A 24,090-nucleotide genomic window follows, 5' to 3' on the forward strand; every position below is an offset into this window, starting at 1 on the left:
TGTCGCAAAATCAAAGAATTTGTGACCACAAAAGTGCTCTGCCAGTGTTGTTTCAGGCGTTCCCTAATAATAATACATCAGGACTCTAACTTGCAAATGGGAATGGAAGCCATTTATGTTGCCTCTTTGTTTGCAGTACTACCTGGTGGTAAGTGCCTGGAGAAATCTGAATAATGTATAATAACAAAACATGTAAGCTGTTTAAACAATACCTCGGTAAATTGTGGTGTTTCTCTGCTATTTGCAAGGCTGCTGGCCAAACAGTACATCATTTCCGAAATTTATCCATCAGCTGGTTAAATAGTGAAATGTCTTTGCTATTTGCCAGGCTACTGGTCAAAAAGTGCATAATTTGTACTATTAACTAGCAGCCAGGCAAGTAATGAAGTATATTTGCTATTTGCATGGCTGCTGGCCAAATGGTACATAATGTATATTGATTTTCAAGCAGTCGGGGAATGAGTGAAGGCTCTTTGCTGGCTGGTTGACTTCTCACTGAACAGTACATAATGTGGGTTATTCTTGCAGTTTTATATAGCCAAAACTCTTCTCAAAGGCATTGGAGAGCTTTACATGCGGAGAATCACAGGATGTTGAGCCGAAGCCAGGACTCAAACCTGGTTCAACCGTTCCAATGTCAGCAGGGTGGCAATTACTCCACATCCTTGATAGCCACAGATCAGGTAAATATCAAAGTATCTTTGCTATTTCAATGGCTGCTTGCCAAATACTGCATAACCTCTCCTATTAAGCCAGTGGCCTGGATATAGTGAAGTTTCCTTGTTATTTTCACGGGTGCTGGCCAAACAGTGTAGAATCTACACTATTTAGCCAGTGGATGACTTAATAGTGAAGTTTTCCCGCCATTTGCACAGCTGCCAGCCAAACATTGTAGATTCTCTACAACTTAGCAAGCGGCCTGGTAAATAGTGAGGTTTTCCTGCTATTTACACTGCCACTGGCCAAACAGTGCAGAATCCCTATATTTAGCTAGTGCCAGGTAAATTATGAAGTTTCTCAGCTATTTTCAAGCTCACCTATCAAAGAGCAAATATTTTCTAATATTTAACCAGTGGCCAAGAAAATAGCCAAAAAAGCTCAATCTTTTACCCGGCGGCCGGATAAATAGCTACTACCTTCGAAATAATGCTCTTTTGGAATAGATAGAGCCATTCTCTGAAGAGACAATATTTAATCAATCAAGGTATTGCTAGTAGTTTGAAGAGTTTACAAATTGCTGAATAGTTTGGCATATATTACACGATTGAAGCTAAAGAACACATCCTACTGATTGGACATGTAAAATGGCAGGGATACATAACACGAAGATCGCAGTGATTCCAGATTCATCGTTTCAGATACAGCTACTGTCGCATTAGTAAAGAGAAAGGTGAAGATGTAATTGGGAATTCGTCGGCTAATCTTACGGATACAAAGTGGGTTCATTCTTGACCCTAGCTGCTTTAATAAAAAAACACTAAGACAGATATTACAACTTCCATGCATTTTATATATTTTTTGGTTTAGACTCGGGACACAGTTTAGCAAAGACGAAAAGATTTGTGCTGAGAAGAATACGAAAAACATTTTCATAGAAGGCATTTTAAAGGATGCATTTTTTCCTATGCATTTCCGAAAAAGAAGACAGAAAAACTGAGTTGCTCTCATATCTTGCCACGTGATAGCAGACATCCCTTCAGATCAATGAGGCATTGTATTCAGTGTGCACCACCATGCAGCCTGAGAAATGTCCTTTCTCTCGTACCTTTGATGCTAGGGAAGGAAAAGAACTATGTTCATCAAAATGGCTCTTCCTCACAGCTAGCATTTCAAGGACTACTTTGAGCTTAGACAAAGGAAATCACTCGACTATAATAATGACATTTCACTGTCCTACCACTCTCCCAAAAATCTGATACATTATTCATACTAGAAAGACCACTTTGCATACATTTCCTTGCGTGCCACCATAATACAATGACAATACGAGCAGACTGGCTAACTATTTTTCAATGATTGTTCTACATTTATTACAATCGCACGCGTCTGTCGCAAAAAAGAAAAAAAAGAAAAATCAAACAGATCAAAAGAAAACAACGCTGCATTCATTTCTCAAAAAAGTACTACTAGGTGTGCAATACATTTTTTAGCATATTTTGCAATTCACACAGGATTCTACGAATACTCATGCAAAGCCGTGACAGTCACAGTTTCCCAGGAGTAGTTCTGAAATTCTTTTAATGAATTCCAATTTTCACACTTTAAAGTATTTTCACATGCATAAATGTAACAGATGTACATTCATGCATATGTTAATATGTTGCAAATATGCATTTGCACTTTAAAAGGGTTTCTTCTTTTTTTCTATGAGATGAACATATTTTTGACCATAGTGAAACAGATCGCACGCCCACCAAACTTGGGAGTGTGCAAACTCCTTCCCACAGTGGCAGTGGATCTTCTTGTACCTTTGACACAAGTCAGGGGCTTATCTACAAGCCCCTTGTGCCACTGGTGCGTCACTTTTTGTGATGCACCGGCAGCGCATTTTGCAGCCCCATGTTTACAACGACACGAAAAGCCACCCTGCATGGCTTTTCATTTTCTTGTAAATACGGCCCCTTTACACGCAGTTCTTTGCATGAAAGGGTGTTGCTGTGGGTGTTCCCACGCAACACCCATGAAACCTGACACATTTCCAGATTTACAAGAAATTTTAAACCTGGAAATGCGTCTTGATGCTCCGCCTCCTCAGGGAAGGCGTAGGGAGGTGCAACAAGGAAAAATGTATTCATTTCTCCTCTCGTTTTTCCCCTTTCTATATGCAGCACATATAGAAGAACTGGGAAATCACCTCTTGTGAAGGAACACCTTTCTGTACATACACAATCATTGAAAAAAAAAACAGTTTTTCAACTTCTATGTGTGCTGAATTAAACAGCACACATGGAAATTTAAAAACGCCATTTCAGATTGTTTATGTGCAGGAATGGACCATGGTGCAAAGGTTCTTGCGTCAGAGCATGGCAGCTAATTGTGTGCCGGCGCAGCGGAGAGCAACGGGATCCGCAGTATCTTTGTAGATATGATGAATCCCAGTGCTTTGGAACTAACGCAGCACAGCCAAATGGCTTGTGGCACCGCGCTGCGTTAATTCTTTGTAAATAAGGCCCTCAATGTTGAACCATGTCAACGATAGAAATATTTATTGGTTTGCATCTACGTTTCAAGGCTCACTGCTACTGTAAGCAGATTTTACTCACACATCAAGTTGCACCATAGACCCTGATTAGGAGTTACACGATAATGGTTAACAGTAAATCTGCCCGCAACTGTAACATTTTCATGCAATAAATCAGCCCCAATGCCCTCTAATTATGAATGAAACCTCTAGTAAAGAAGAAATCCTGCATAGGACTGAGTTACCAGTTCCGTGGGGTTTAACACAGTGAAAGTGGGGGTCGGAGGGAGAAGGGAAGGGGAAGATTATTTCTGGTAGTGGGGAGCATTGAAGTCTTCCCCCATCGGAAAGAAATGGGGAACGAGTCTTGGTTGCACCCTTTCTCGTTTATGTAAATCTTCAGGCCAGATTTACTGACCAGAAAAATCCATAAAAAACGGCTGTCGAAAATCCCACCAATTTATAATCGGGCATAGCGGACTTTTCTGCATTCATTCGGCTCAATTTGACTTGGAATCAGGGCCTTAATCGTGCGATCTTATGCAAGAGTAAATCACTTTGTGAATACAAAACATGAATCTAAGCTAAGAAAGGAACCCATTTGCACACTTTAGGGGGACGTAAGAGTTTGAGAATTGTGAGGTGTGTCGAAATATGCACTTTGGCTTTATTTACAATTCTTTCTCACAAGAGTAGGTGTAACTTAATTCAGGAAATTTAAGAGTAAACCAGAAGTAAGTCACAATTTAAACCACATCTACTTGCAGTAAAATATTTGTGAAGCAGACACTTATTGACTATACATTCAACTCCTCTTGGGCTGCATTAAATGCAATTGTACACTGTGGGCCCGATTCAAAAAGGTAAACTGAGACAAAAGTCTAATTTTACTACTCGTTGATGCCCTTTGTGAATACAGAAAGTCACAAAGTCAGACTTTCGTCTCGGTTTACCTTTGTGAATCAGACTCTTTGTATTTGCGCTTACACAAACAGAAATCAGACACTTGTGTGGAAAGTGTACACATTCGCAAAGTGACTTAAATTTTGCAGATAGAAAATTGGCTGGAAGGTGCAGAATATGCTGGCTGGGGGTACAAGAATAATAATAATAATGTACGGTAAACATTCCATAGCACGTGCAGAAACCTGCACATGTATTGAACCTGCAAGGAATAGGAATAGTCATATGACTAGTCCTGCCAGCATGATATGACCAAGAGTCTCCAAAGCCCCTCTTAGCCATTTTGTTCTCCTGCATCTTCAGGTAATGTGTCTCACTGTTCATGTCACACGCTGCTTCACAAACAAATAATAAAACAAACAAATACATGCATTTTATGGTCTGTTTGACAAACAGAAGCTACTTGATTACCAATGTGTGCAAGTGGCAGGCAATTGGTTTGGTCTAGTGACTAGAGGACAGATGTACAAAGCAGTATTTTGTTCACAAATGGTCTTCTTTGGAGTTTGCAACAGAGAAACTGTGTTTAGCAATGTACTACATTTAGCAATGTACTAAACCCATATTTGGAGTCTTTTTATTGACTTATATAATGGCTTTGCAAATGGCATGTTGTAGTCATCCCCTCTAAATAGTATTTATTATCCATACGTATCCAAATAGCTGTTGTAAATTATTGAAAATGTAGGAAACCAAGTTGGGGTGGTATACCACTTACCCATTCCTTCAGGGGCCCTTTCCCATTCGTAAATGTTAAAAAAAAACTTTGCTCTTTTAAAACACAGCTCAGTTTTTTGCAGGGAAAATGGTCTGCCTTTAAACAAGTTTACTTTATTAAAATTTGGTTCAGATAAACTAATAATGAAGAAACAAAGTTACAACAGCTTCAGGATTATATTGAAGACTGATGCGAGGACTTGAACTTTGGAAAGTGTCTCATATGTGTGCCAAGTCAGCAGAGGTCCAGGCCTCAACTACTCTTGCAAATAATCACCCACCCTTATTAGGAATCTCCATCTGCCTTTAGTGTTTACTGTTTACACCTTTAGTGAATCCAGCAGTGCGGTAGGTGCATTGGAAGGAGGCATGCATTCACTTTATCTTACAAACCAAACTTCTAGTTTGGGAGTTGGCATAAAATAAAACAATAATCAATGACCATGATATTCAGGAAACTCACCCCCCAGGTTGGGGCAATTGTACGTTTTTTCTGCCCATGCCCACCCAGCCTCACATAGCAGACCATGTTATGTTTAATGATTCATGGCCACCTTGCTCTAAATAGGGGGAAGAGACTTTGTTGTGACCTGGAAGCCCAGGGACAAAGGGCCCACAAGTCAAGGGTTTCTGAAGACAGGGATAGCTGAGGCGTCATCTTCAGCAACCATGGCATGCCCCCACCTCTATATGAGAAGACACATTGTGAGTTTGGTGGGTGGGGCAGAAGCTATGTTTAGAAGATGTCAGACATCTGAAAATCAGTAAATGAGACACTGAACGTTCCCTTGACTATGCTGAGACCTGAATGTCAGCCTCCCTGGTTTGGTTGGGATGTGTGACAATTCAAAGGCTTGGAAATAGGTTGCAAGCAGCTCAAATTCTATAAAGACTCAAATTACATATTGCTAAACATAATGCAATAAAATAACCTAAAATTAAATAACTGTGATATCATCTATCACCCATCTATCCATTGTCAGTTTGTTCAGATGGATAGCTAAAGTTATCTTGAACCTTTCAAGAGCCATGGGGCCCGATGGACAAACAACAACAACAAAAATACTTCAGAAAAGCAATACACAAACGTACCTGAAAGCCCCAGACACCAACTAATTTAAAAGGATCAAGATCCTGCTTGCACACATTTAGAATTATATACAAACCACAATCATTGGCAATGAACCTCCTTTTGCCTATGATGTCACATGTAATACTGCAATACAAAAGCCAGTGTTGAGGAATATTGTATCTTAAATGTTATGTAGTATATGGTAAATGTTGGACCTGGCCCCTCTGCAGGTTCACCCCTAAACATTTAGCCTTTTTCCCTGCAGTTGTTGTTGAATTTCATTTTGTTGGCCTTAGAACTATGTGCACGTTATAACTGCTAACCGGTGCTAAAGTGCTTGTTCTCTCTACCCTGAAACATGTTTAAATTCCAGTATCTAATTGGCATATTTCATTTACCTGTAAAGTGGTACACCACATGCCCAGGGTCTGTAAATTAAATGCTACTAGTGGGCATGCAGCACTTATTGTGCCACCCACTTAAGCTGCATTGCAGCCCGAATGCAGTGTTACTTTGCTATGGTGACTTCCCATTTAAACACCCTTACCAAGCCTTCAACTCGTATCAGTATAAGCCACCCCTAATGTAGGCTCTAAGTACCCCGTAGGGCAGGGTGCATTGTAGTTAAAGAGTTGGAGGTGCACTTTTAAGGTTTACATGTCCTGGTAGTGAAAAAGTCCAAAATTCATTTTTCACTATTGTGAGACCTACCTGTACCATAGGATAACATTGGGTTTCCTCATTAAATTTAATATGTGCTAAGGTTTGATTGGGGACAGATGAGCAATTCAAGTTTGGTATCTATAAAATGACCAGTAAAAATTGTCTTTAATGGTAAAGTTGGATTTTATGTTACCAAGCCAAGCTAGCCTGGCTGATGAAGGGTGACGCCCTGAAACCCGTCCTAGGATGCTTGTTTCCAGTCCAGAGAGGACCTGGCATGGCAGTTCACGCTGGACTGTTCCCACAAGGAACAGGGTCTGATTTGCATATGGCTGGGTCCAAACTGGGGTGGTGTGGTGAGCAAAAGAATGATGGATTTAACCCAGATCGTTGTGACCGGAGGTGAATGTTTGCATTCTCCAGCTTTCCGTCCATCAATTGTTTCTTTTGCATATGTCACCCTAAGTCAGAAGGGTATGCCCAGACGTGGGTCCCGTGCTCACTACACCACTGGATTCAAGCTAGCCTGGCTGATGAAGGGTGAAGCCCTGAAACTGGTCCTAGGATGCTTGTTTCCAGTTCATAGAGGACTTGGCATGGCAGTTCGGACTGACTGTTCCCACAAGGAACAGGGTCAAGACTGATTTGCATATGGCTGGGTCCAAACTGGGGTGGTGTGGTGAGAAAAAGAATGATGGATTTAACCCAGATTCTTGTGACTGGGGGTGAATGTTTGCATTGTCCAGCATTCTGTCCATCAATTGTTTCTTTTACTTTTAGAAAGTTTGCCTTTTCCTGTCCTAAACTATTTGGTGCCTGCAGCCTACAGTGGGTCATATGACTGGGTGTAGTTGTCAGTTAGTCTCTGCAAATTCCTGCCAGACAGTCACACAACAGAGGGATTAGGTGGGCCTGAATGTGCCATATGCTGGCAGAATGGGAGGGCAAAGGTGGGCAGAGCCTGCTCACGACTGAATATGCTGTGCTCTGCCATCACACAAATGCACTGTCTCTACAGTCAGCTTGGCGCCTGGGCAGGGGAGTTGGGAAATTCCAAAAACTTCAAAGAGAAACCTCTAGAAACTTCTTTGGAGTCACAGAGACATAAAACGCTCCCACCATCTTGAGCCCAAACTTGGTGTTAGCCATAGTGAGTCCTGAAATCCCAATTGGTATCCCTCCAGTCTTGGACCTTTGGTGGTGTGGTTTAAGGTGATTGGATTTGTTTTCTAAAAACTGCTCTAGGAACCAAGGGTGGACCGGGACCAATCTTCTTGTCAATCAGCCCACTGTGCATAGTCAGTAGACCTGACATCACGACTGCTCCGGCTACATTCTTCTACACAGCAACAAATTCTGTTCAGCTCCAAAGATGTATCCCATCTCCTGGAACTGTCTTCAGTTACAGCCTTCTGCCTCGTCCCGCTGGGAAATTTTCAACTACAATAAAAGTGATTAGGTCCAAAAGTAAAAATCTTCACCACAGGTTCACGTCCAGTGACTTCCCAAAGATGACACTTTCTTCTTGTACACCACATTCAGCCTTGCCCCGCAAAACTTTACCTTCTCAGAAAATCTTTCTTGGATATTCTTTTAAGTCAGAAGGTAAGGACTGACCGGACCCAATCTATTTCTTATATCCGACCCGTGCTCCATAGCGGTCAACAATATTTTTTGGCTTTGAGCCAGTCTCCTGCAACTAGATGTTAATTGTTGTCATTTGATCCTTTGTTGCTAGCTTTTACAAAAAACTTTAAAAATTCATCACTCTGTTCTACGTATTGGGTTTTTATCATTTTGGTGTTAAATATTTATATTTAATTTGCCCTATTTGTCTAAATTAGTGTGTGATTTTTCTTGTGTTGTGTTTTCACTTTGCTATGGTTTGTGTGCTGCACAAATACTTTACACATTGCCTCTAAGCTGAGCCTGACTGCTTTTGTGCCTGGTGACCACAGGGTTAATCCTGGGTTAATTACGTGACATTTTTATGGTTCTCCCTGCCAGGAATTGTGGCTGTTGCTTGAAAAGGGGTCAAACCACATCTAAAACCAACAACCACATTTCTCACAGCAACGTAACTATTTAAGATGATCCCATTGATGAGCTCTACAGGGGGGAGGGAGAAATCAAGGCACATCCTTGCATAGCCTGGCTTCTCTCACACATCCCAACTCCCTGGACCTTAGTTGGCTATGTCATTAAAAATATTCTGGATGTCCTGTGAATAATATCCTTTTCCATTTGACCTCCATCACATTTTTAAAAAATTAAGACCTGGAGTCCTGCCCCTCTCCCTCACTTTCCTCAGCAATCTCCTTTATAAAAAACAAAATCAATATGTACCTGGCATACTGTCATCCTTCTCAAACAGTCTCTGTGATTTTCCTCCCCATACCACTTTGAGTGTCATGACACTGAAGGCATCTGTGTTGACCGTGGCATTCACTGACTTTGTAATTGACTTACTCATTGCCAGGATGGAATATTGAATAGGGGAAAACATGTGTTGAAATGTCAAAATTGTGAAAAATTGCAAGGGGGATTGGTTTAGTACAGGAAGGGACACCGTCCTTTCAAAAAGCAATCCCCTGAGTCATATTGCTCTTTCTATGTGTGCTGAAGAATGTCCCACCTGAGAAGGTGTATGTTTTTGGTGCAATACCAGGGCTACCCCTTTTGGTAAATCCGGGAATGCGTCAAAATCCATGAGAGTTGTGTGAGAATACCCACTGAACGCCCATCTTTCCAAGACAGAGTAACACAATGAGGTGATTTGAGCTGTGTTGCATTGCTCCTAATTTATGAAACCACTCAGGGTCACGCAATGTGGCTGTGCGTCACTTCATAAATCGCAGTTTGGACTGGCGTTGCTCTTGCACAACATTTCATGGTGCAACAGTAATGCAACTCCTCTCATAAATATGCCCCCAGATGGCTATGATAACTGCCCGCATACCATTTAGCACACGTTACTGCTCGAGCAAAGAAGACAGAAGTGACTGCAGGGTAATGATATTTAAATAAGCAGAATACATTATTAAGGCATACATATGTAGCCCTAACAACTAGACATATTCTTGATGGGTTGCATACATAAAGGGAAAATACAAATTGTAAGGTGGATTGGTTTTGTGCAGGAAGGCAACCCTTTCTCCCCAGATCTAACACCGAGCCATACATATAATTTTTTCCATTATCTGTATATTAAAAAAAGCTTGTTTTTAAGATGCATGTAGAGAAGTATTTGTTGTAGAATCCATTGCACACCCTTGCATTACAATTATTAATCAGCATAAGCACATGAAATCCAGTATTAGGTACTGTATTCATCAACTTTTGTTACCAATGTAGTACAATGTAACACACTTCAAATATGTTGTCTCATTGCATGCTAATGCCATATGGTATTACATTTAACATTCAGTTTAAAATATTAAAATTTAATGAGATGGAGATATGTTATTTAATACAAAAATCTACATGTACCTCTTGTTTGTTTTAAGCTCTTTGTAATTATTTTGCAACAACGTTTGCTCATTAGGCACTCACTGAATATGTATATTCACATTTGACAAAATCAAGGATGTGGAATTTCTAGAAGACATGTGGCAAACAGACGAGCCAGGCTCATAAAAAATCCACTTAATGCATCTAATTATTTAGAGTATAAGGAAATATATTAAACTTGAGCATTGCTGCATGTAACAAGTATGTTTACTTTGACAGCACACATCAAAGCACACTTTGTTGGTATGATAAGTGCGCTGTGAAATCCGTTGGTGACCCCATGAAGATATATATTTATCAAAAGAAATGAAATTTTGAATGCAGCAAGGGTAATTTGTGTAGATGTCTCATGGTTTTACCAAACATGTGAAATTAAAAAAAGATGAAAATAAGTAGGAAAAGTAGAAACTGGTGACAACGTTTCTGTGATAAATTTTCTGCTCCAATGGATGAGTTGCCATCACTTTAATCAGATCCATCTGGTCACAGAGATATATAATTTTTGTTGGTTGCCCAAAAACATGCGCTGATCAGAGTTAACAACTGAGTGGCAGCTTATAATGATATTTCAGATGAAATCTAATGAATAAAAATGGGTAGGGAGGAAACCTATTATTTTTTACCTGTACCGAAAATACTGAGTTTATGAATAGCGTTTATTTGTTCAATTCTGAATTTGGGATGATCCATGCTGTCATGTGATTCAGAGGCCATTTAACTAGTATGCTCTTTCTTCCAAATTGTCCAAGATGTAGATGTCAAAAATGGAGACAAAATGTAATTGATAATACCAAATGTTTTTTCAATTCTGTATTACCTCACTTCTCCCCAAATAATCAGTACCCCTCTTGTGGGTGGACATATTGGCTACAAAATGAAAAGCCCTAAAAAGCAATGTTGAGACATTCAAATTTGAGTCTTGTAATTTCAACCAGTTTGGAGATGTGGCTACCTGAGGTATTTAGGGCCAAAATCAGCCACCAAAAAAGGAAACCTAACAAGCACAGACATTTCTGTAACCTAGATACGCAGGGGAGTCCAGAGTGGTGTGATTTGCATGAATCATGCAAAGATTTCTTGTCCAAAATGCCCTCAACTTAGGCTATAATTCCACATTAAACTTGCATTTCTCAGAGGGAAAGTGCAATGGGGATCCACAAAATTCCTAATTCCCACAATCCCCAATTAAAACAGTACCCCACTTGTGTGGCTGGGTGTATTGCAACATTGAGAGATCAAGTTTTCATCATGGACTTTGACCCATTTTGGCAATGTTTGTAGTTGCTGTAATTGTGCCCATGCTCAACTACCACCAAGGGAAAGCTATTAAAACCAGACGTTTCTATAAACTAGACAACCAGTTGGGACCAGATTGGTGTGAGTTGTATGGTTCCCTCAATGATTTTTTTAGTAAGAATGCCCTGAAAACCTCAAATGTTGGTAGAATCACACAGTTCACTCCCACTTTGGTGAGGGAAAGATCTGCAACCTGCAGGGATCCACAAAATTCCTACCTCCCAATGTTCCCATACATCTCTTGATAGTTTTTTTATTTTTTGCCACTTATGTGGTGGGGTCCATGAAAGGAAAGGATTAAAACTATGACCACATCTAGTCAATCTTGTCTTTGAATGATCACAAAGAGATGGGGATCAAAGCATAAATGCCCGCACCAGTCTTAACGTCTTTATAATTTAACCACAGGCCAAGGTGCCATAGAGCAAGGGACACAATCCCCTAGGTCCCAATAGAGAAACCAGAAGAAACCTTGCTGGTTCCGCTAATACCATAAAACAAAAAAAGCTCAGCATACTTGTAAAAGTTACATATGGATAAGCCACAATAAGATGTGTCGACAGCACAATTCTTGTTTTAAAAAGAAGTCGATATGTTCTGTTGATATGGAGTTTAGTCCTTTATTCACAAACAAGCAATTTTTTGCAACCGCCAACGCGTTTCGTCCACAATCGGACTTCTTCAGGGCTCACAATATAGATTTCATTCCTTTAGTATCCAAGTATCCATTTCCAAATGTATTTGACCAATTTATTTACAAGCGAGTTATCCAGACATAGTGCATCTACAATTTCCAGAGAACTAGTCGTATATCGCGGGTAATATGCACTCGTCTTTATGCAGTCATCCGGGTCAGAAAAGAGAACTCTGGATACTAAAGGAATGAAATCTATATTGTGAGCCCTGAAGAAGTCCGATTGTGGACAAAACGCGTTGGCGGTTGCAAAAAATTGCTTGTTTGTGAATAAAGGACTAAACTCCATATCAACAGAACATATCGACTTCTTTTTGAAACAAGAACTGTGCTGTCGACACATCTTATTGTGGATTATCCATATGTAAGTTTTACAAGTGTGCTGAGCTTTTTTTGTTTTATTGTCTTTGTATGATCCCTGGTTTTGCTCATTCTTGCCCCAGGTAAATGGTTCAGTTACATAAGTGGAGTACCGTTTTTATTGAGGCACCATACTGACTAAAGAAAATGTCTCAGGACGTGAGCGAAACTCTTCCTTTATATCTTGACATCATTTTTTAGAAAGGAAAATGCTTTGGTTTTTGAACCAGAAAGATTTTCTTCTCTAGTGTAGTGGATGAACTGTTCAGGTTCAGCACACTACAAAAGTAATGCAGTGGGTGTGCATGGTTTGTACACAAGATTATAGGGGTTAAATTAAATTTTCAGCTGAGTTTGTTGGTCCAGGCACAGCTGATGGTCACATCCTGCTCTTGAAGTTTCAGTCTCTTAAAAAAAATGTTCCCTTTATTTCTTCTGATTATCACCACACCCTAAGCTGTGATTTCATGCTCTCTAGGTTAGATTACGAAAACACAATCTAGCCTGGCCTCCAAACAATATTCAGAGGATACGACAAATAGAAATTAGGTTTGTTTTTGTCTTAAACAGGTTTTATACTGTGACGAAGGCTCACCAAAGTTGAAAATAACTCCTAATTGTGAAATGCCCTGAACTTAAAACAATTTCCTTGCCTCGTTGCTATGCCTGGCCCTCATTCCTGGCTAATATATCAAGCAAGGCAAGGCAACAAAGAGGGGTATAAACTTTTATCGTAGGACCAAAAACTGTTTAGAGAGAAAACAATTTTTCTTCTACTACTGGTATTCTTATCCAGAAATTATTTAGGTCCAGCCGCCCTCAATTTATCAAACTTCAAACAACAAACAAACAGCCCTTCACTACCCATCACCTTCACAAAGACAAATCAAAAGTATTTGAGCAAAAAAGAAGGTGAAGCATGAGTGGGCCCCTCACGTACGCACCACCAGGGAGGCTGCCAGCCGGTTCTCGCTAGTATGCCCACGTTTTCTCATCATCGGGTGCCCACTCATGGGAGAAAGAGATTAGAGTCCAGTGAAGAGAAAAGAGGGAACAGGTCGCAAGAGAAAGCTGTGTTCCTGTTCCCAGCAGAAAGAGAAAAGACAAAACCCGTGAATTGCAAGGAACGACTGTTCAGAGCAATCTTTAAAATTGAGTTGTAGACTCACGTCACAGTCACCCTCTTTATTCAAGACAGTGAGCCCACTCAAAAGTAAAAACACAAGATGTTGTTACCCGTTTCAAAGAAGGCCAACATGTTTCATTGCCACTTAACTTTGTTCTGGCAAATTCATCAGGGCAAGGGTTTCAAAAGGTTTCAATCACCTCACTGGAATTGTAATTTTGGGATTGCAGAAGGGCTGTTTAGAGAATAAAAACAGAACCAAAACAGAAATAGAGGTTCCTGTTTACTCATCAAATGGCACACACCAACCTATCGTGATTCTAATCAAAGATTCCTGCACTTAGGGTAGTATGTTATATTTACCATGTAGAGGCGGAGGGCATTCGTACCTGCCTCCACTATGCCAAAGGGGGTTATAATGAATACTGTCCCCCGAGTGAATGGCAACACTGTTATTTGCTCATACACCGCCTGTGGAAAAAAGAGAAAGATACAGCAGTCATGCTGTACTTAGCACAATCTTGCGTTATATAACTCCACTCAAGTTTGTCAAACTGCAATTACACCTGAGTAATCGCTTCTTTCAACCAAATCATTAAGAAATGAGTTTTACCCACTGGGTACTGCTTTAAAGATGGTATATTAGAAGCACCACCCATAGATACAGGACCACATATTCCCAGGCTATGTCTGCTAGTACCATGGTCACCACAGCGCCCTGTCCGGCATCCTTTAAAATCAAAATACACATAGCCTGAGCCCAGGCTTACAAGCGCGCTCGTCCCACTGGGTACTGCTTTAAAGATGGTATATTAGAAGCACCACCCATAGATACAGGGCCACGTATTCCCAGGCTATGTCTGCTAGTACCATGGTCACCACAGCGCCCTGTCCGGCATCCTTTAAAATCAAAATACACATAGCCTGAGCCCAGGCTTACAAGCGCTCTCGTCCCAGCAGTCATTGGCTACCACTGCTCGCTTTCTCGAGCACAACATTCCAGACTTCGTTCAGGCAAGTCCCACTGGACTGTAATTAACTGCTATGTACAACCCCCTCAATAGAAAGCGCCCTGTATCATCCTGTTTCGGGTCGCTATGGCTGCCACTCAATGTAACGTCGAATGTCCCTTCTCAGAGTCAATAACAGTGCCCCCACCAAGAGCCCAGGCGTCTGCCCTAATCCGCCCCTCTCACCGCAACCGTAGGCTGACAGAGCCGTGTCTCGTCCCTGCTTCATTGTCCGCGTGTGAAACGGGAGCTCATATTGAGCCGAGCCGATGACACGCCCCTCTTTTTTTCAATTGAAGGGAGTCACACGGCTCACACCGCGGTATATTGAAACCACGGCGGCCATCTTAGAGTGTGTGATTTCATGTTTTCGTGTGTATATAACCACCAGCTACATTAAGAGCTGCACACTATCACCCACAGATCTCTTAAATTATATGTCTAATTATATGTCTAAATTTCAATGAAAATAAAGAAGGGGGGGAAAAAGAAAAGACAAACTGACAGTACAGACTAACGCCTTTTTAAATGCCTGTATTGTGTGTGTGCTCGTGAATAACGCCTATTCTACCGGGACCTGTCAAAATAATGCCAGTATGTGTTTCCACACGGGTATAATAGAGCCTGATAAAGAAATGGGACGAACCATTCACATGGCTACCTCACAGTGTATATACCTGCCATGCAAGTTCAACGACAAGGGAGTAAGATGCCCTGACTTTCCTGTGCTGGAACGTGCTTTGTTGACAGACCTTTCAAGGGATAATGTTTTAATGCCTGATTTTATTCCACTCAATACGTTCATTTAACCCCTTCTGGTCCACTTTTTCTGAAAAAATCCAGCGTGCCTCCTTAGTGGCTAAAACCCGATCAATACAATCACTACTAGCCACCACCTTCTCTAGGACCACCCATTTCAAGGATTTTAAGTCATGTCCAGTTTCGCAGAAGTGTTGCACCAGGCGTGTGGACAATTTACCAGCTTTAATCGTACTTAGGTGTTCCTGGACTCGGATTTTTATTTTCCTTGTCGTGAGACCGACGTATTGAAGTCCACATAGACACGTGAGTCTATAGATAACATTTGTGGTGTTGCAATTCGAGAATTTGTTCAAATACCAAATTTTACCGCTATTCAATGTTACGGATTTGGTTTTGTCAGTCAAATGACAGACCGAGCAACTGCCACATGGATGGTGTCCTACCGGGATCGAAGAAAGCCCTTGTGTCACTTGTAGACGCGAGTGAACCAACTTATCTTTCAAGTTGGTGGCCCGTTTGAATGCAAATCTGGGTTGGGGCATCTTAAAATCAGCGGTAGACAACAATGGCCAGTGCCTCCTGATTAGCTGTCGTATTTTAGTTGCCAGGGGATCGTACGTCATCACCACTGTTAGGCATTCATCTGACTTTTTTTGGCTCCTCTCTAGGAGAGCCTCACGTGGTGTATTTAGGGCCCTCTTACGTGCCCTGCTCACGATCTTCTTAGGGTATGATCTTTGAATTAACCTCCCCGTGAGTTCATCTGCTTGATGAGAGAAACTCTCTGCAGTGGAGCAATTACGACGATACCTAAAAAACTGACCAACCGGTAAGTTATCTCGCAACGCTCTTGGATGATATGATTGATAATGGAGTAAGGAGTTCCTATCAGACCCTTTTTGATGAACCGTGGTGACCAGTTGATTACCCTGTACTTTAATATCAAGGTCTAAGTACACTGCATGGTCATTACTAACTGTCCAGGTGAATCTAAGACAGGGGTCAAGATTGTTAAGCCACTCAAAAAATTGTAGGAGGACCGTCTCAGTGCCCTCCCAAATGCACAGGACATCATCAATATATCTTTTCCAGAGACAAATGTGTCTCTGGAAAGGATTAGATGACTGGTACAAAAAAAGCTCCTCAAACTGGCCCACATAAATGCAGGCCAGGCTCGGCGCAAAGGTAGCGCCCATAGATGTACCAGACACCTGCAGGAATAACTCGTCCTTGTAGCAAAAGTAATTGCGAGTCAGGGCGAGTTCGATGCATTGTAGCACGAATGTTTGGGGCGTGTCATAAAACCAATCCTGCTCCCCCAGGGCCCTCGCTGCTGCCACCAGCGTGGCTTCCTGGGGGATGTTGGTATATAAGGATTCTATGTCGATGGTCAGAATAAATTGCTGTGTGGCATCAAACTCCAAAGTACTCAAGAGGTTCAAAACATCTGTAGTATCCTGTACATAGGATTGTTGTTTGAGGACAGATTTTGCTCAAATACTTTTGATTTGTCTTTGTGAAGGTGATGGGTAGTGAAGGGCTGTTTGTTTGTTGTTTGAAGTTTGATAAATTGAGGGCGGCTGGACCTAAATAATTTCTGGATAAGAATACCAGTAGTAGAAGAAAAATTGTTTTCTCTCTAAACAGTTTTTGGTCCTACGATAAAAGTTTATACCCCTCTTTGTTGCCTTGCCTTGCTTGATATATTGACTTTGAGTGGAGGGCGGCTTGGCACTTACCCTCTGTAGCTCCTATTTGTGATGCCTCATTCCTGGCTGACAAAATGAGCTTAGACCATCAGCAGTAAATACATATTTAGTTTTTCTCACCATGCTCTTCCAGTTTGGACCCAGCCATTTACAAATCAGTCTTGTCCCTGTTCCCACTGGATTTAGGCCCAGATCTCTGACTGAGGGTGAGAGTTTGACATTGTTCAGCATTCTGTCCTTCAATTGTTCTTTTTGCAACTTTCTAAATGTGGCAGTTTAAAAAATATAAAAAAAAGTTAAACATTACCATTACAGAGAGATTATCATTACAATTTTGTTGACACCAAACATGATAAAACTACCTACTCCCACTTGGAAATTGCAGCTTATTACATGTAATAAGGAATCCGCAATGTTATCCTATGGGAGGGGTGGGCCTCACACTAGTGAAAAACTAATTTAGGAGTTTTCCACTAACAGGACATGCAATCCTTAACAGTATATGTCCATCCTTTTAATTACACAGCACCTTACCCTATGGGTGACCTAGGGCCTTCCTTAGGGATAACATGTAATAAAAGGGGAGTTTAAGGCTTTGAATGGGGGTTTAGATGCCAAGGTAACATAGCAGTTTAACACTGCATTCAGGCTGCAATTGCAGGGCTGGGGCATGTTTTAAAATGCTACTCAAGTGGGAGACACAAAAAGTGCTGTATGCCCACTACTAGCATATAATTTATAGGCACTGGGTATATGGTATACCACTTTACAGGGATTTACAGGTACATGAAATAAGCCAATTGGGTATAAGCCAATTTAACAATGTTTTAGGCAAGTGAGTACAAGCAATTTAGCACTGAATAGCAGTAGAAAAATGTACAAAGTCTGAATGCCAACAAAAATAAGTTCAGCAAATTGGAGGCAGACAGGCAAAACGCTTGGGAGAAGAGCACCCTAAGGCTGACATGTCCAACACACACCATTATGCTGCTTCACATTATGGATAATTGGAACTAGCATTCCATTAAGAATAATGCACTTTCTGTAAAACTCTGACTGCAAGTCGACTAGAAGAGTTAATTTACATCTAAAATTTCTGTATGTGCTTTTATTATATTTCTGAGCAACAGCTTGCTGCTCACCGTTCTGTATCCCTCCCCTCGAAACCTTTAAATTACATCTGAAGAATAGCTATTTAGCCATAGTATTCACATTGCCTCATTATTTCTGTCAGTTGCAATGCTCTTAGGTGCAAATGTGTTCACAGGTTACTTTTTGTGTCCTTGGCCGCATCCTTTCTCAATAAAATGACTTTGAAAAAGTAATGTCTGTTATTGTGAAGCTACTACTAAATACTCTTTTTATTTTAATAATGCAATATTATCAGCACCACTTATTTAAGGGGTTCTTGCATCCAACTGTTATCCACAAGGATCAGCCTTAAAAAGTCAAAAGTTGCCCACTAGCCAAGAAATTACTTGATGATAAAGAAGTTAATACTACAAAGGAATCTGAAGACCACAAGGAGACTTGAGCACAATAAGTTGCTTTCTGTTCATGATCAATAGATAACAGGAGATATAGAAAGTGAGACCAAAGTAATACAAGACATGAGAAATGAATATCACCTTAACATCTTTTACTTTATGGACAGACAGCCAGTGAGAAAAGACTGGTCACACAAGATGAAACTTCCTAACGCCACAAGCAGATGTGTAGCCACATTTTCTGTCTCAACTTAGCAACAGATCAAGATGCAAGATCTATATAAATTAAAATATGATATTATAGATGGGAAAGAATTAGAGCCTGCAGAAGTTGAAGGTAGTTAACTTGAATGTGTTATTTGAAATCCACCATCTAATCCTAATCATAGGTAGTACCAGGAAAATATTAGCTATTGACCCTTATTATCCTCTTTTATAGATGAGATTTTATCACTGTTTGAAAGTGGCCTCTGAAAAAGATATTGGATTTAATTCAGCACACTTTTTCCAGCACATTCAAGAGACACTTGAGGATAAAAGGGTGGTTAACAGTGTTGAATACGGCAGGCAAATCTAGCAGAATTATTACCTAGCAAAGCTGCCATTCACTTTTCCTGTGCAGACACACCCACCGCTTCGCTGATCAGTCCCAGATGGAATTCATGGAAAATGTAATGTGCTTCAGAGAAGGTCCGTGTTTCAGTCAAGAAGGAATGTTCAATGTTTTGGTAGGAAAAGGCAATGACAAAATTGGCAAAGTAAATGGAGTAAGTTGCATCCATTCACACATTCTTTCACAGTGAGGTAATCCTTGGGGCTGTGCCCATTGATCAATTTTTTAATTCTGGTACCAACCATGTGTGGCACTATGAAGCCTTCAATAGGGGTGGGGGGCAAGCCCCGCTCCGCCGGTGGAGTTCACAGACTTTTGCCACCTTGCACTCCGCTTAGAGAACGGAGTTTGGCAAAAGACTCCACCAACCAGTGTGTGGTGGAGTTAACCGGCACCCACCCCTATAGCAAGCGTCCTATATCAGTAGTGGTTGGGGCATTGTGTAAGTCACCCACACTCTGCAGAGAAGGGCATGTTAAAGATATAGATACGGTGATAGTCCTTCATGCCCGCTGGTCTTACTCACCCCATTTGTAGCTCCCATGGAAGCTCAGCGCACAGGTCGTTTGTGTGAAAGTCAGAGGGGAGACAGTCCAGGCAGAAGTCAACCAGAGCATTCCACACACCTAGCAGCTGAGAGGACAAGAGTGCAAGCAGAAAAATGTATTTGTGACTTTCAACAGATCTGGTGGTTCACGGCAGCGGTTTGTGCACTGAAGCTGCTGCATGGTAGAGCAAGAAGCTCAGTTGAACATAAGCCCATTTGAGAGACAATGTATAATCCATAGCACCCACCTCCTGGAGGCTGGTCACACCTGAAAGAAATTCATGACACCGATCATGGTCATCAAGCTCCATCACCTTCGCTGGCTAGATTGAATCTGACTTCATTGACAAAGTCAAAAAACCTGGCCTCGGTAAGCAGGCAATGGTTTATTTTTCATATATTTTTGCAAACCTGTTGAATAGATTAGAAGGAAAAAAAAGATGTAGGCCCACCAGCATTGGCGCAGAAGTGTGCATTTTTTGTATAACTATTTTTATTGATATTTTTTATTGATATTTTAATGGAAACAAACTCACAATAAGAATGACAGCCATATCCATTACATATGCAGCTTGATTTGATGCAGCTCCAGAATAACAAAAGTACGTAGCAATCTGACTGATACCATGTCTTAGATGTGGTCTCAGTCACATGTTTCAGATCTCCAACTAGAACGACCAAGAGAACCACGTGTGTTTTTGTCAGTTTCATTTTTTGCGTGGGTCATATGACTTCATAGTACCCGGAAAGAGAAATCATCTGTTGTTCCTCTGTGGCTCCAAGATCCAACACTTTCTTGTTTGCAGCACAGACCCAAAACTGAAGCCAGCGACTGAGCAGCTCCTGTAAAGGACACAGGGACTGGTGTTTACAGCGGAAGTGATAACTGTATAAGAGGAAGAAAGAAATTAATATATTGTTATGAATTCCCATCTGTCGTTGGGTGGCTCGGTACTGCAAGGCCCACAAACATCCCTCTCTTGTTAAAACTACACTCACTTCTCCTGCACCAGGGCTGGTATCTTCTACCTTATGCAGGGGGGCTTTAAAGTAACCAACAGACCACCAGTTTTGAGTTTGATGAAAAGTACTCTTCACCCCTGCTGCTGTGGGATACAAGGCACTACTTAAGTATTGTAAGCTAGGCCATATTGTTTGGCCCTTTCAAATTATTCTTCCTTTAAAATATTTACGCCCTGTGACTTTTGGGCAAGGCAAAGCCCTTGTTCGTTGTTTGCCCTATAAGATCAAACACCTAACCAAAGACATAACAAATAGCCATAACACCCAATGGCCATAAAGCAAGTTGCCTGTTAGCTGCCAGGTTCACTCTGAACACAAGGAACAGCCCCTCCATGGGACATCAAACCTTGCTGAAAACAGCAGGTGAGCACCAGGTGGTGAAAGCTTATTGTCACCATAAATAAATCAATATTTCACTTCCTACTCAGGTCCCTTAGCAAAGGTGCACAGTGACATGCTGGTACTGCAGGTCTTATTGCCTGGGATCCCCAGTCTCTGATGAGTACTTAGCTATATGTATTTTTTGTTGTTACAAATAGTTTATTCATTTCTACCATATATAAGAAGAGGGAAACATGTGGACATGACATTCTCTGCAGATTGGACCAATGTCTTAAATTCTGTTATCCCTTTCTGTGCTTTTCATTGAGTGCAAACTTTGTAATTATACATTGAACGCTGTGCCTGGAAGTGAGCTGAGCTGACACATGCTAGTCCTTTTCCTACTACCAACCCCATGGCGTCAGCCTCAGCACTTTCAGTGCCATTTCACCGTGCAGATGCAAAAAGAACAATTGATGGACAGAATGCAGAACAATGTCAAAACATTCACCCCCGTACAGAGAACTGGGCCTAAATCCATATTTTTTTTGCTCGCAATGCCATTCCAGTTTGGACCCAGCCATATGCAAATCAGTCTTGACCCTGCGCCCATTGGAAACAGTCCAGCCCGAACTGCCAGGCCAAGTCCTCCCTGGACTGGAAACAAGCATCGTAGGACCCGTTTCGGGCTTTCAGCCCACATCAGCCAGGATAGTTTGACTCCAGTGGCATGGAGAGCATAGGACCCACGTCTGGGTCCATTGTAGAGGGCTGCAAGTAATTTAAAGTGAAGTGAGTTGCAGAGAGAAAAAATCAGAACAAAAGCAGCCTCGCTTTGGTGACTTGCATCTGTCACAAATGCGAACTGACAAAATGTAAGGGGATCGGCCAGGGGGACAGAGGCTGCTGGTTCATAAGCAAGTGATTCAGGTTCCTTCACAGAGACAAATGTAACTTACAATGCGAACATGACATCGGACAAATGATCGGTAGCAAGGTATCAGATGTGCAGCTGTGAAGACTACAGGTGGCCAGAACTCAGCGGAATCTCACTAAGTTATGTAACTAAGTGGCATTCCGCGGAGTAGAACTCCATGAGCTCCACACACCCCTAGTCTTTATCACATCTTTGTTTTAATGAATGCCTTACATGCCGGAGCAATTTTTTCATGCAAGAAATTTCTTAAAAGATCGCTTCAGATGGAGGCTGCAATTTGATGAACATATTGCCACAGATTTTATCCCCAGTACTCAATGTTTGCATTTGCCAGGCTTTTCCACATGCCCAGGCAAGCGCATAAACAACCAAGTGCTATCAAAGGTGAAGGTTGTATGGTTGCCCAATAACCAGAACACTAGATGCCTCATTTATTAGGTGCCTTGCACTGCCGGAATGTCACTTTTTGTGACTTTCTATAATGCAGGAGCCTTCCTTCCCATTTACGAGGCAGCACTAAGCCACTTTTTTGGGTTTAATGCTGCCTCGTATCGTATCGTTCCCTTTAACGCAGTTTTCTGTATTAAAGGGGCATGCAACGGGTGTTGCTGGGGGCGTTCCCCAAAACATCCTTGACTTTTTGACACTGTCCCAAATTTACTAGAAATCGTAACTCTGAGGCAGCGCCAAAAACCTATGCCTCCCCAGGGAAGGCACAACGAGGAGAAATATCTTTATTTCTCCTCATGTTCCATTTCCTATGTGGGCTTTTCTATGTGTGCTGCATTCTGCTAAGAGGAAGTATTTACCACAATTTACATGTGGAATAAGCAAGAACACCTCCCGCCAGGCTGCTTTGTAAGGGGTATTTTTCAGTTTACTCTTTAAAAATTCTTAATTTCGGTTCTCTCATTGAATGTTTGTCGTTTTGGTCTTGTTTTATTTCTTAAATTATGTTCTAATTTTCTATCTAACTGGTGTGGAATTTTTTTGCGTGGGGTTTCCACTGTTTTACTGTTTGAAGTGTTGCACAAATACTTTACACAGTGCCTTTAAGTTAAGCCTGACTGCCAAGCTACCGGAGGGTGAGCACAGGTAATTTTAGGGTTGTCTGCTTCTGTCCTTGACTAGGATTGTGGTTGCTGCTTGACTAGGGCTTGACCACAGTCAACCTATAACCCAATTTCTAATAAATAAGAGAATATTTTTTAGTCAGAGGTCTGCAATGAATGCTAAAAGTGATATTTATCCTCTAGCTATAGACCTAAAGTCTAAGTTTAAATCTGAAGTTTAACTTTTGGCTTAAAGTCTAACTTTAGACCCGAAGTCTAAACTTAGACTTCTGGTCTAATGATAGACTATAAATCAAAATTTAGACTTCCGTTCTAAAGTTAGACTTTAGGTTTAAACATGGACTTCAGGTCTAAAGTTTGACTACAGGTCCAAGTTTACCTTTATGAAATGGGCCAACAGGCCCTGCAGTCCACTGCCCAGTGTACATGTGCTGACCCCTAAAACATATAGAATTGGCTAATCCCTGACTACTGTATTAAAGTCTCCTATAAGGTCATAGCAACTGGTGTAGAAACTTCACCCATGGCATAGAAAGTTAAACATCACTTGTGGGGTGCAGAATGTATTGTGCCATCCACCAATGTGACAAGGAAAATATCACAGCAGGCCTACTATTGTAGTGTGACTGCTGCAGTTTAATCCCCCAGTGCAAGCTGGTAAAATTGACCCTTGACAGGTAAACTCTCCCTTTTAATATTAGTAAGTCACCCCCATGTACGCCTTGTAGTCCACCAGGTAGTGCATGATATTTAAAAGTGGTATTTGTTGAAAATAAATGTTGCCTCATAACTACAGTGACAAGGTACCAAACACTATTTTCGCTAAGGCAGGCCTTGCTGTCCCATGTAGAAAACCGGAGGACAAATTAAAATACTAATATTGGTAACTTGGGGAAGGAACCATCTACAACATCAATAAACCACTGTTTTAATAGTTAATAAAAATCCACTTCAATGGTGAAGTTAGAAAGTTACCCTTTACATACCTGATCTTTTAAGAGGATAATTTGCATTAGCTCTCCAACT

At 41.2% G+C, this 24,090-nt stretch overlaps 1 protein-coding gene across 1 annotated transcript in view; it reads right to left on the reverse strand.

Moving 5' to 3' along the window:
• Positions 1–20,358: 20,358 nt before the first annotated feature.
• LOC146862835 (gamma-aminobutyric acid receptor subunit beta-1-like) overlaps positions 20,359–24,090 on the reverse strand; it is a 296,614-nt gene continuing 292,882 nt past the window's right edge. The window contains exon 4 of the mRNA XM_085642159.1: positions 20,359–20,553. Within this exon, the coding sequence (XP_085498285.1) occupies positions 20,434–20,553 (120 nt within the window). The 3' untranslated portion in view covers positions 20,359–20,433. The remainder of the gene's footprint in view (positions 20,554–24,090) is intronic.

This window comes from Triturus cristatus, chromosome 2_2 (assembly GCF_964204655.1).
Source record: "Triturus cristatus chromosome 2_2, aTriCri1.1, whole genome shotgun sequence".
NCBI lineage: Eukaryota > Metazoa > Chordata > Amphibia > Caudata > Salamandridae > Triturus > Triturus cristatus.